This window comes from Nomascus leucogenys, chromosome 20 (genome assembly GCF_006542625.1).
Source record: "Nomascus leucogenys isolate Asia chromosome 20, Asia_NLE_v1, whole genome shotgun sequence".
Taxonomy (NCBI): Eukaryota; Metazoa; Chordata; class Mammalia; order Primates; family Hylobatidae; genus Nomascus; species Nomascus leucogenys.
Window position 1 is genome coordinate 15,968,260 of NC_044400.1, and position 12,452 is coordinate 15,980,711.

At 38.9% G+C, this 12,452-nt stretch overlaps 1 protein-coding gene across 2 annotated transcripts in view; it reads left to right on the forward strand.

Annotated features, from left to right (window-relative positions):
• The first annotated feature begins 260 nt into the window (after positions 1-260).
• DARS1 (aspartyl-tRNA synthetase 1) overlaps positions 261-12,452 on the forward strand; it is an 84,752-nt gene continuing 72,560 nt past the window's right edge. Inside the window, exons 1-3 of one of the 2 annotated variants that reach the window (XM_003267607.3) lie at positions 261-539; positions 2,479-2,536; positions 6,601-6,693. In XM_003267607.3, the coding sequence (XP_003267655.1) occupies positions 474-539; positions 2,479-2,536; positions 6,601-6,693 (217 nt within the window). In that variant the 5' untranslated portion in view covers positions 261-473. The remainder of the gene's footprint in view (positions 540-2,478; positions 2,537-6,600; positions 6,694-12,452) is intronic. The other variant, XM_030800908.1, reaches the window with a different exon arrangement.

Consider the following 12,452-nt stretch of genomic DNA (forward strand, 5'->3'; position numbering starts at 1 on the left):
CCGCTCTTAGGTGGGTGTTTTAGTGACGAGTCTGCGGTTACAGCCGAGCGGAGTTGAAAGGGCTGTTAGAAGAATGGAGCAGAAGTCGCAGTTGGGACGAAGTTGAAGAGAGCTGGCATTCGCCCAGTTCTACAGCCAGCCACCTGGTAACCCCAGGCCCCGCCCCCAGAGCCAAACCAGCGAAACTACCGCGAATTCCCGGGAATTCCCTCCAACTCCGGGAAAACTCCCGGAGGGGCGGGGCCAGAGTGGGAGGAGACCCCGCGCGCGCGGCCGCCAGCCCTCCCGGATCTCGAGATAGCCGCAGCTCTCGCGATCTTTCTGGAGCCGCCCCTCCACACGGAGTCCGAACGCGTGTGCTGAGACCCGAGGGTCGGGAGGGCGGAGACTGGGAGGGAGGGAGAAGCCCCTTTGGCCTGCCTTACGGAAGCCTGCGAGGGAGGGTGGTGTCCACTGCCCAGTTCCGTGTCCCGATGCCCAGCGCCAGCGCCAGCCGCAAGAGTCAGGAGAAGCCGCGGGAGATCATGGACGCGGCGGAAGTGGGTTTCTTCCTTTCCCGGGCCTGGGAGGACAGACCCCTGGGCCGGGCTGCGCCGAGGGAGGGAGGAGGGGGAGCGGGGCCCTCTAGGTCCTTGTCGGCACGTTCTCCGCAGGCTGCGGGCGTGGGGTCCGGGCGCCTAGAGCCCTTGCCCCATCAGTGGGGCCAGACCCTCTCCGGATCGCGTTTCTTGCGGGGGTCATCTGGGAGTTTGGCCTACTAGAAGCGTGTCCCCGGGGTGGGGAGGACGGGAAGAACCAGCCGCCCCGGAAGTAGGAGCGCGGCGTCACACTTGAGTCTGGGTTAGGCACGTCCTGCACGTAATGCACAATCCCTGGGAAAATTTTAATAACCACTAGTAATCGATATGTACTCAGCCCTCCTGTTCCTAGTGCTTTAGCAAGTAATGACAGTACTTAGCAAAACCATCTGCCAATATGTTTAATGACCATTTCCCATGTGACAGCTTTAAAGAACACATGTCATTTTTATTTACTTTCTCCCTCAGTGACCCAGTAAGGTAGGTAATAGGAGTTACTGAGAATGCATTTGAGGTGAAGTGTCCCCAAATCACGTGGATAATTCATAACACCCAGTGATCCTTCGGTGCTTTTCAGAAATCAAAGTTTGAAACCATCCTACAAGTTATGTGTGCTGTAGTACTGTTAAGCCTTAATTTCCGTCTGGCTCCCTAATTTTTCTATGAGGAGTTCTGAGTTTGTGGTAAGCAACATGAGAAATAGGTCATCTTAGAATACTAAATGAGGAAGAGTCACTGAAATATTAATAGTACTAATTATGAATGCAACTTTTTTGTCCTTCACACAATTTAATCTCCTTCTGTTGCCCTCAGGCTTCATTGCGTGACTGTATCTCTCTACTCTGGCCAGGGTTGTCTTTTTCTTTAAATTGTTCAGTAAGCGCCTTAAACATGTCTGGTTTTATTTTGGTGTAAACACAAAATCCAGCACCCTCCTGCTCTAAAGGAGAGGATTCCAACAGGTAGCTGTAAAGTGACAGAAACTTAATTGTTTCATACAGATCTTAAGTTACCTTGTAAAAATCTAGGGCAATTATTTTTGTGTACTCTTAATCTGCTTAATTACATAAACTATCAGTGTACCCTTACAGCTAGTATAGGTCTAGATACAAGGTAGACATTGTGGCAGAGTTAATGCCATTTTATAGCTAGAAGAATCTTAGATCATTTTAGAGGTAAAGTAAGATTGAAATAAAGGCCACTTATCTATTTAATAAGTATATTTTGTTAACAGATTGGACCCTAGGTCTCCTGTTTCCTGTTCCTAACTAATCTGTAACAAGAAATTTGATATTATTATATTATCAGTGTCAAACTCCTGTAACCTGGTATCCTGAAGCTGGTTTTTAGAAACAGGAAGCTAGTGAATTTTTTGATGATGTTTTACAAAAGGAAAGTTGTAGTTAGCTTATACCCAGCATCTCCAGTTTCTAAAAACTGTGGACATCTGGTGCTCAGAAAGCTTACCCAAAACGTTGGTTCTCTTTGAACATTTCTTCCTGTAATAGGAAGTTAATAAAACTGTGGTACTTCATTCTACTCCCTTCACAGAGGAAATTTATGTCCCTGCTTTGAAGTAGTTTCATCTTTTTGAAAAAGGTAGTTCAGATGTGTTGTACATATGTGTAAATTTTACTGAGAATGTTATTAAGTATGGTAAATCCATCTAGGAGTGGTGATCTTCAAAACAAGCTAACCAGGAACAGTACTTCTCTGTTTTCTGTAGAGTACATGTGTAAATGAATGACAGATTTCCACATTATGAAACTTCTGACTTTCTGAATTAATAAAATGATCCTGAAAGTTAAATTCATTTTTATATTCTATTATTAGTATTTATGTGTTTACTGTGCTGTTAGTGTTTACATAAAAATTCACGATGCAAAAACTTTTTTTGTAGGATTATGCTAAAGAGAGATATGGAATATCTTCAATGATACAATCACAAGAAAAACCAGGTTAGTAGCTATGTGACAATAAATAAAGCTTTTTTGCTTTCTAATTCCAGGAAAGCTCTTCATGAAGTTTTAAGTAAGGTTGGCATAAATCTGAAGGTATAATTCTGAAAAGCTTAAATGACATTAATAATCCAAGTAGATGTCATAACCCTGTGTAAACATTGTCAGTTTAGGGTTCCGTCTCTAGAAAAGGAAAAAAAAAAAATGTTATTAGGTATTGTAGGTTAAATGGTATGTTTTAAATGGTAGATTATGTTTTTTAAATATTCCTAAATGATTAGATAAGATTCAACCGTCGTCTAGATAGGAGAGTGGCTAATAATAACTGCCTTCATCACATGTAGCCTTTTTGCATGCTTTAATAAAGCTACCTCTTTTACTTCCCCCAACCCCCACAACTTTACTTCTCTGACTGTTTTTAGCTATTACTTATTCCTATTTTGCTTGACTCTTCCCAAACATTTAAATTTTCACTTATTCTCTACAGCATCCTTGAAAACTAAGGAACCAAAGTTGAAAGATAAGAAACTTGACTTACACAGAGTCTGCCAGACCTGGGATTAGAACCAAAGGCCATCTGACCCTAGAGTCCATGGGTCCTTCCATCTTACATCTTCTCTGGCTTCTTTGGCAGTACTGTGATTTGAGTTTTAAAGCCTCCACCCCTACTCCATTTTGTTTACTCTTAGCTTTAGTGTCTGGGAATGAAATTAATTATTCTTAGACCCCAGTCTATCTTTTCTCATAACCGCTCTTTTTTGTTAGTGTATGTTGGCATCTTTATATTTCTTTTTTTTTTGGAGACCGAGGCTCGCTCTGTCGCCCAGCCTGGAGTGCAGTGGCATGATCTCAGCTCACTTCAACCTCAGCCTCCCAAGTTCCTACAATTCTCCTGCCTCGGCCTCCTGAGCAACTGGGACTACAGGTGCAAGCCACCACGCCTGGCTTATTTTTTTGTATTTTAGTAGAGATGGGGTTTCACCATGTTGCCCAGGCTGATCTCGAACTCCTGAACTCAAGGCAATCCACCCATCTCGGCCTCCCAAAGTGCTAGGATTACAGGTGTGAGCCACCGCGCGCGGCCTTATAGTTTTTTGAAATTGACCTGACTCATGTTGTTTCTCTCAGACCTGTAGATTTTTTATTTATAAATGTTTGCCTTTCTTTTACTTCTATTTTATATATGTAATTTCAACAGATTTATCTTACTCAACTATTTGACAGTCTTTTTTCTTTTGGTAGACACTTCAAATTATGTCTCTCACTCTTTGGTGCAGTAATTATAGACCTTTACATTCTCGCCCATTGGAAGCACTGCTTCCAGTTTAGAGGGCTGCCTATGAATATTATGCTTTGGAAATAAAACACCTCTAGGTTAATTTTATTGTTGTATTTGGTTTACCACATGATCACAAAATCACTTTTCTTTCCCAGCCTTGTTGGGAAAGAATACAATAAAAGACCAAAATTCAGAGACTGAGTTGGGAGGATCACTTGAGCCCAGGAATTTGAAACTAGCCTGGGAAACATAGTGAGACCCCATCTCTACAGAAAATAAAAAAATTAGCTAGCCATGGTGGCATACACCTTTTATCCCAGCTACTCAGGAGACTGATGGGAGGATCACTTGAGTCTGTGAGGTCAAGGCTGCGGTGAGCCATGATCACACTACTGGACTTCAGCCTGGGCAACAGAGTGAGACCCTGTCTCAAAAAAAAAAAAACAAAAAACCCAAAACCAAAATTTCTGAAAATCATTTCCAAAACATAAAGATGAAATAAAATAATTGAGTACAGGTTGAGTATCCCTTAGCCAAAATGCTTGAGACCACAAAAGTGTTTTGGACTTTATTTATTTATTTTTTTTAGACTTTGGAATATTTGCATTATATTTACCACTTGAGCATCCCTAATCTGAAAATCCAAAATCCTCCAATGAGCGTCTCCTTTGAATATCATGTCAGCACTCAAAAAGTTTTGGATTTGGGAGCATTTCAGGTTTTCGGGTTAGGAATGCTCAACCTGCATAAAATAGACTATGAGCAGTAAAGTGTAGGGGATGATATTCCTCTGCCAGGGCAAGCAGGAGGAGACACTTGAGACTTTGTTTTCAGGTTAGGTGTCTTTCTCAACTGTACTTCCTTGAGCTGTAATACAAAGAAGCTCACTGGAGTTAAAGTCTTTAACATAGGCCCAAAGCAGCCATTAACATAATTGCTGTTCTTCTTTTGCTGGCAAATCCACAGACTGTTGCGTTCTTCCACTTAGAGAGAAAGATAACCTATGTATGTAATATGGTTGTAGTAACATAACAATAAAATTCTAACTTTGGTTTTACCTCTGCAAAAATCCCAATTCTTTGCTCAAGGTAGTTTCCTTTATCTCCTTTTCTCCACATTAATCACTCTGATGCCCGTGACTCTTAAAAGTGCAGTTTTCAAACTGAAATCCTACTACCTTGCTTGTTACTGGTTAGCCAGTCATACTGGTGTGAGTATGGCATGGGCTTCAGGTGTGTTCGGATGTATTAAAGGTTGAGAACCGCTATGCTAGTTAATTGCCATGCCACAAGAAAGAAGAGCCATTACCCTTTTTCTTTTCCAAAGTGCTAGTAAAATTATCCTAATTATCACATATCTCTTAGATTTATGCTTTTCTGTTTTGTGTGGTTTTGAGTTGTGATTGCTTGGTTAGCCATTGCTTTTTCAGTCTTGGCATTTTCAAATCTGCCTTTTAAAATCTTCTGCTGATGTGTCTGTCTTTTCTCTTTCACACTTTCTTTTGCCTGAGTTTACACAGCAGACTTGGAAGTTGGCTTAACTCATAAAGTCTGTTGGCAGTGTTTTGCAGAAATCCTCTTATGATGCCAGTGGCTTTAAAATTCCTCTTTCATTCTCTTTGCTTTTGGCTATGAGAACCATGTTATTTATTCTCCTGTAAATGAGATTCTCTCTGCAGCTGCATCTTTTCTTCAATAGGCAAATTATAAATACATTTAGACAAATTCGGTAAGACATACAGTATTTATAATTTGACTTCATTTTATGTCTCAAAAGGTATTCTTGATATTGTAATGTCATGTCTATTGCTACGTTTAATTTAACTAATACTTAAATGTTTTTCTCTAATCAAATGATTGCATTTAGAAGAGTAGCAAAAATGTTGTTGAATGTTGCGTTGTATACACATCTTTACATAATAGTTGTTTTGTAACTGTTTTCCTGTTTAGGAACTCTAGATGAATGTAGTATTTTGTTTAGTATTAGGAGCATAATAGTTGGGGCTCACTTACACCCAAAAGGCTCGATAGGGAAATGTATGAGATGACATCAAGCATGATTGGATCTTGGGGCTCAGGAAGCATCTACAAGCCTTTCTCTCTCCACCTTTTGGCTCTGTTTCCTTTAGGATATTGGCCTCCTTCTCGAATCCTGCAAAGATAGCAGGAAAGGTGAAAGCTGCAGCCCTGGGCCTGCACTGTGTCAGCGCAGCAATCCCAGCAAAGAGAGCTTCATTCCCAGCATCTGTATATTTAGTCCCAGAGAAAGACTTTGATTAGCTCAGAGTCACTCCATTCTGGGGAATAGGATACTGCAACTGTCCAGACTTGGCAGAGACTAGCTGACTTAGGTACTGTGGCAGGCAGGCAAAAGTTCCATGTCCTAGGCAGGATAGGCTGTGTTTGGCCTTACAAGTCATTGAAGTGTTCAGATTTGCATTTTGAAACTGTCTGACTTCAAAGGAGACTGAATTAGAAGGGGACACAGGGATTGCAGTTAGGAAGCTATTGCTGTAGTTTAGGTCGGAGACAATAGCTTGGTTTAGTGTGGCGGCAGTGAAGATGGTAGAGAAATAGACAGATTTTAAAAATATGTTTAGAAAGCACAATTCACAAAACTTGAGGCAAATTGCATATGGAACGTGATACAGAAGACAGTGTTGTCAAAGATTGAGAATTATTCAAGATGGTTCCAAGTACTTTTGTCAAAAATAATTATGATCTCTTTGTAAATTCTGAATTTAAAAATTATTTTACTATATAAAAATTGTTTACTGTTATTACAGATCGAGTTTTGGTTCGGGTTAGAGACTTGACAACACAAAAAGCTGATGAAGTTGTTTGGGTGCGTGCAAGAGTTCATACAAGCAGAGCTAAAGGTAGGATTGATTTCTTTGTTAAAGCTCTTCCGGTAAGGACTCCGAATTTTTTGTCTTACATATTCCTTACAGACCAAAGTAAATCTTTGAAAACAAAACAAAAACATATAACTTTTCTTTCTTAAAAGTCACCGTAAAGTATTAACCCATGGTTAATCAATTTTAGATTCCTGTAAGACATCCTTACAAATAATTTGACCCTAAAGACTGATGAAATCTAAGACTTCAAGCTACTTTTCTAGCATCGCTCTAAAGTTTAATTATTTTCAGCTGGAGAAGGAGTAGCTAAAAAAATAATAATAAAAAAAGAGTAAAGTTTAATTATTTAAGTGAAGACTGTTTTTGAGAAACTTCCTGTTTGTTAATATTTTTATATTTGTAATTATCTAGATGAGGAGAGAAGTGAACAAAAGACTGGGCAATTCAATACAGTAACCACTGACCACATGCAGCTATTTACATTTAAATTCAGTAATTCCGTCATACTAGCTGTATTTCAAGAGTTTAATGACCACATGTGGCTAACGGCTCCCATTTTGGACAGACAGCAGAAATACAGAATATTCTCATCATAGAAAGTTCTTTCAGACAGTGCTAAAAATTTAGCCTCAACAACAGAGAAGAAACATTAGGATCATTTAGACAGACCTCTGTTTCTTATAGAAAATTGGCCTACTATAGTGTTCAGAATTGTCTAAAAATATCAATTGACACGTTAGTTTATAACTTTGTGCTTTTCATACTTTTTCACATTTGATCATCCCTACAAGTTTGTGAAGTAGGCAGAACAAGCATTCCTATTCCACTTTATAAATGAGGAAACACGTTCAGAATGAAGCTACTTACCCAAAGTCTCGTAGTAATTGATGGAGTATAAACAGAAGCTAGAAGCTTTCTAAGACACCTCCGTCTCTTTAGCAGAGTTCTTTGCTTCTGTAGTATTTAATGTCCCATGATAATAACATTTTTTAATTGTGTTTTATAATATTTTTATTGTAGAATTAATACATGCCCATTATTATAAAAATTCTACTTTGCTTCTGTAGTATTTAATATGTCCCATGATATATAGCATTTCTTTTCTTTTCTTTTCTTTTTTTGAGACAGAGTCTTGCTCTGTCACCCAGGCTGGAGTGCTGTGTTGTGATCTCGGCTCACTGCAACCTCTGCCTCCAGGGTTCAAGTGATTCTCCTGTCTCAGCCTCCCAAGTAGCTGGGGTTACAGGCATGCGCCACCATGCCTGGCAAAGTTTTATATTTTTAGTAGAGACAGAGTTTCACCATGTTGGCCAGGCTGGTCTTGAACTCCCAACCTCAGGTGATCCTCTCGCCTTGGCCTCTCAAAATGCTGCGCCCAGCCAATAGAGCATTTCTTAATTGTGTTTTATAATTTTTTATTGTAGAATTAATACATGCCCATTATTTTTAAAATTCCAGCACTTCGTACATATATTTCAGTCTCAGGGCCACCATTGTTAAGAGTTTGTCTATTCTTTCAGTATCCTCCCCTGATGAATACTGACAGACTTTGAGAAGAATACTGGTGGAGTTTTAAATTTTCAAATAATGTTGATTTGCCTTCCTGAAAGGTTGGGCCATTTATTCTGCCAATAGTCAGTCACATTGTATTATAATCTTTCATTTACTCATCTCTCTCCCGTTATACTGAGAGCCTTTGTTCTATCCAAATTGGGCACTTTTTCCTAAACATAGTAATTTAGCAAATTAAAAGATAGAATGCATGCTACAAGTAAGCCTGAACCAAGAGTATTTCCCTTCACACCCATCCCTTTATTTTATGACTGCCATGTCTCTTTCTTAACAGTTAAAACACATAAGTGATACTTCCCAGTGGTTATAAGACCTTTTCAATGAGACAGATGTGTGTTTGAATCCTGGATTTGTGCTTACAATCTGTTTACTCTAGGCAAATTGCATAACCTTTCCAATCCTCAGTGTCTTCTCTTAAAACAAGTATATATTAATACCTAGCTTATAAGATGTTATGTAGTAATATTTATAAAGTATTTAGCTCTATGCTTGGTGCAGTGTAAGCCTTCGATAATCGAGTCATGTTAATGAGCATGACAGTTACTTACTTGCCTTCCATTGTAGTTTTTTATGTGTCTTATTTCCTGTTGTCAGCTCTTGGAAGGTGCTACTGCATATTTTCTTGCTTTGTTTGGTACACAACACATAATAAGAACCCTACCGAATAATAGATGAATAAAATAGGTGTTTTATACACATATAATAGAGCATTGTCTTCTGGGTCTTACTCTTGCTGTCCAGTAGCTCACTCTAATTGAGATCAGCATGGAAGTATGAAGCATCACGTAAGTGAAAAAATATACAGGTTGAGTATCCCTTATCCAGAATACTTGGGACTGGAAGTGTTTTGGATTTTGGATTTTTTTTTTTTTTTTGGAATATTTGCATTACTGGCTGAGCATCCCAAATCTGAAATCCAAAATGCTCCAATGAGCATTTTTTTTGAGAGTCATATCGGCACTCAAAAAGTTTTTGGATTTCGAAACATTGCAGATTTTCGGATTTGAGAATGTTCTTCCTGTACCATCTGCTAGTGTTTTTTTTTCCATTTGTGACAAATTATTTTAGTCTCTTAATTGATAGTGCCTCCTGCCTCAAAACCTGAAACAAATTGCAAGGTGTAAGGACTTTATTGATGATACGAGCTAATAATGGTGGGCCGATAGGGAGAGTTTATGAGTGTCAATGTTACGAACAGACTGAATGGTTTAAAACTTTCTTAAGAGTTTTTAATTTAGGAATTTCATAGCACTTTTTATTAGTATTTTAACTAACTTATTCTTTCTCAAAAAAATGAGTTATTTATGGGTATTGGGGAATTTTGGAGGGGCTAAATGCCAATGCACTATTTTAAAACTCAAACAGCACAAAAACTAAAGAATAAAGCAGAAAGTGTAATTCACTTTTTCTGCCCCCAAGAGAATAAAAACACTGTGAAAGTTGGAAATGATAGAAATTGCTTTAAACAAAAATTGATACTTTTTCTTTTACAAAAATTAGTTCATATGCTATATCAGTGTTTTATGTAGCTCTACATGATCATTTACAGTATTTTTAATTTGCAAAATAGAAAAATTTGTTCTAGATTATAAAAGTAATAACCATTTTTTGTGAAATACTCAAGCATTATAGAATTAAATCAGATATAAAGTGGAAAACTGACTGTAATTCTTCTTTACAGATTTGTGGGGTTTTTTCTGTTTGTTTGAGGTGGAGTCTCGCCCTGTCACTCAGGCTGGAGTGCAGTGAGGCGATCTCAGTTCATTGCAACCTCTGCCTCCTGGGTTGAGGCAATTCTCGTGCCTCAACCTCCCAAGTAGCTGGGATTATAGGCACCTGCCACCACGTACAGATAATTTTTGTATTTCTAGTAGAGATGGGGGCTTTTTTTTTTTTTTTTTTTTTTGAGTCAGGGTCTTGCCCTGTCACCCAGGCTGGAGTGCAGTGGTGTGATCTCGGCTTACTGCAACCTCCTTAGCTAGGACTACAGGCATGCGCCACCATGCCCAGCTGATTTTTGTATTTTTAGTAGAGACGAGGGTCTCACCATGTTGGCCAGGGTGGTCTCAAACTCCTGACCTCAGGTGATCTGCCTACCTCGACCTCCCAAAGTGCTGGGATTACAGGCTTCAGCCACTGTGCCCGGCCTCAGATTTGTTTTTATGGGGAAGTTGAGGGTCAATGTGAGTGTATATGTGTGTTTGAGCTAAAATTTTTATAATACTCTATATTATTTTATAACCTGCACTTTTCTTTATCTTTTGGATATCTTTTCATGTCTGTGCGTATAGTCCTGCTGCATCATTGTGTTTTTTTTGTTTTGTTTTGTTTTGTTTTTGAGACGGAGTCTCGCTCTGTCGCCCTGTCGCCCGGGCTGGAGTGCAGTGGCACAGTCTCGGCTCACTGCAAACCGCACCCCCTGGGTTCACATCATTCTGCTGCCTCAGCCTCCCAAGTAGCTGGGACTACAGACACCCGCCACAACGCCCAGCTAATTTTTTTGTGTTTTTAGTAGAGACAGGGTTTCACCGTGTTAGCCAGGATGGTCTCAGTCTCCTGACCTCGTGATCCACCCACCTCGGCCTCCCAGAGTGCTGGGATTACAGGCGTGAGCCACCGCGCCCGGCCGCATCATTGTTTTTTAATGGTTTCATAGTATTTCATAGTATGGCTATATTTATTTACATATATTTTTCCCATTTGTATAAAGTTCAGGTTTATCCATTGTTGCTTTAATTTGTGTTTCAGTCACTGGTTAGATTAAACTTCTTTTCCTGATATGTTAACTATTTTGAACTTCTTTTGTATATTGTTTGTTCTTGCCCTGTTCGTATTTTATTTAAAAAGAACAAATAATTTTCTCCAAGTCTGTTTGCATTTCAGTTTTTTGAGGTGAAGAGAGGCATTACAAATAATGATCATTATGTCCTTTTCTTTCAGGTGTTTGTATCTCATTTCTTGTTTCTCTTTGCAATACTAGTAGGTTCTCTAGTACTTCAGGGATTCACACAATGAAGAATTTTTGAAAGAGCAGAAATTCCAGTTCTAAATGAATGATTTTGAGTTTAGGGTTCTACATAAAATGTCATTAGAAAATAAATGGCAAAGTTTTAAAAAGTAGATTAAAAGTAGTTTCCCATCCAAGTTTTCTGTTTGTCAGGAGGAGATGTTGAATTTTATCAGACCTTTTTCTAGCATTTCTTCCCTTCAAAATATAATTGTGTTATGTAATATATATGTAGAGAGGTTCATTATACTATTCACTCTGCTTTTGTGTTTGTTGGAAATTTTCTGTGTAATAAATTTTAATGTAGTTGATCCTCATTATTCATGGACTGTGTATTCGCAAATTCACCTACTGGCTAAAATGTATTTATAACCCCAGAACACTTGCAGCACTTTTGTGGTCATTCTCAGTCATGCCAGACCTGTACATGTGCAGAGTGGCAGAGTATTTGCATCATCCAGTACACACATTCCCAATTAAAGTCAAACACAGTAATGCTTTGCCTTCTTGTTTCAGCTCTCATATTGTAAATAAGTGTCCCTTTCACAGTCTCTTTAATGCCACATTTATGCCTTTTAAAAAAGGACTTTTAAAAACTTTGTGTGAGTACATAGTAGGTGTATATATTTACGAGGTACATGAAATATTTTCAAATAGGCATGCAATGTGTAATAATCACATCATAGAAAATTGGGTATGTATCCCCTCAAGCATTTATTATTTGTGTTACATACAATCCAGTTATATTCTTTTAATTATTTTTATTTTTTAAATTTTAATTGTTTTTTGAGACAAGGTCTGGCTGTATGGCCCAGGCTGGCGTGCAGCTGTGTAATCTCAACTTACTGCACCTGTGGCTCCCAGGCTCAAGCCATCCTCCCACAGCCTCCTGAGTAGCTGGGACTACAGGCACATGTCACCACGCCCAGCTAATTTTTATTTTTTATTTTTTCATTTTTTTTGTAAAGGTGGGGTTTTACCATGTTGCCCAGGCTGGTCTGAAACCCATGAGCTCCAGCCATCCGTCCACCTCAGCCTCCCAAAGTGCTTGGATTACAGGTGTGAGCCACCACGATACCCAGTCATTCTTTTAGTTATTTTTAAATGTACAATTATTATTGGCTATAGTTCCCCTGTTCTGCTATCAAATACTAGGTCTTATTCATTCTATTTTTTTTTTTTTTGGTACTCATTAATTTCC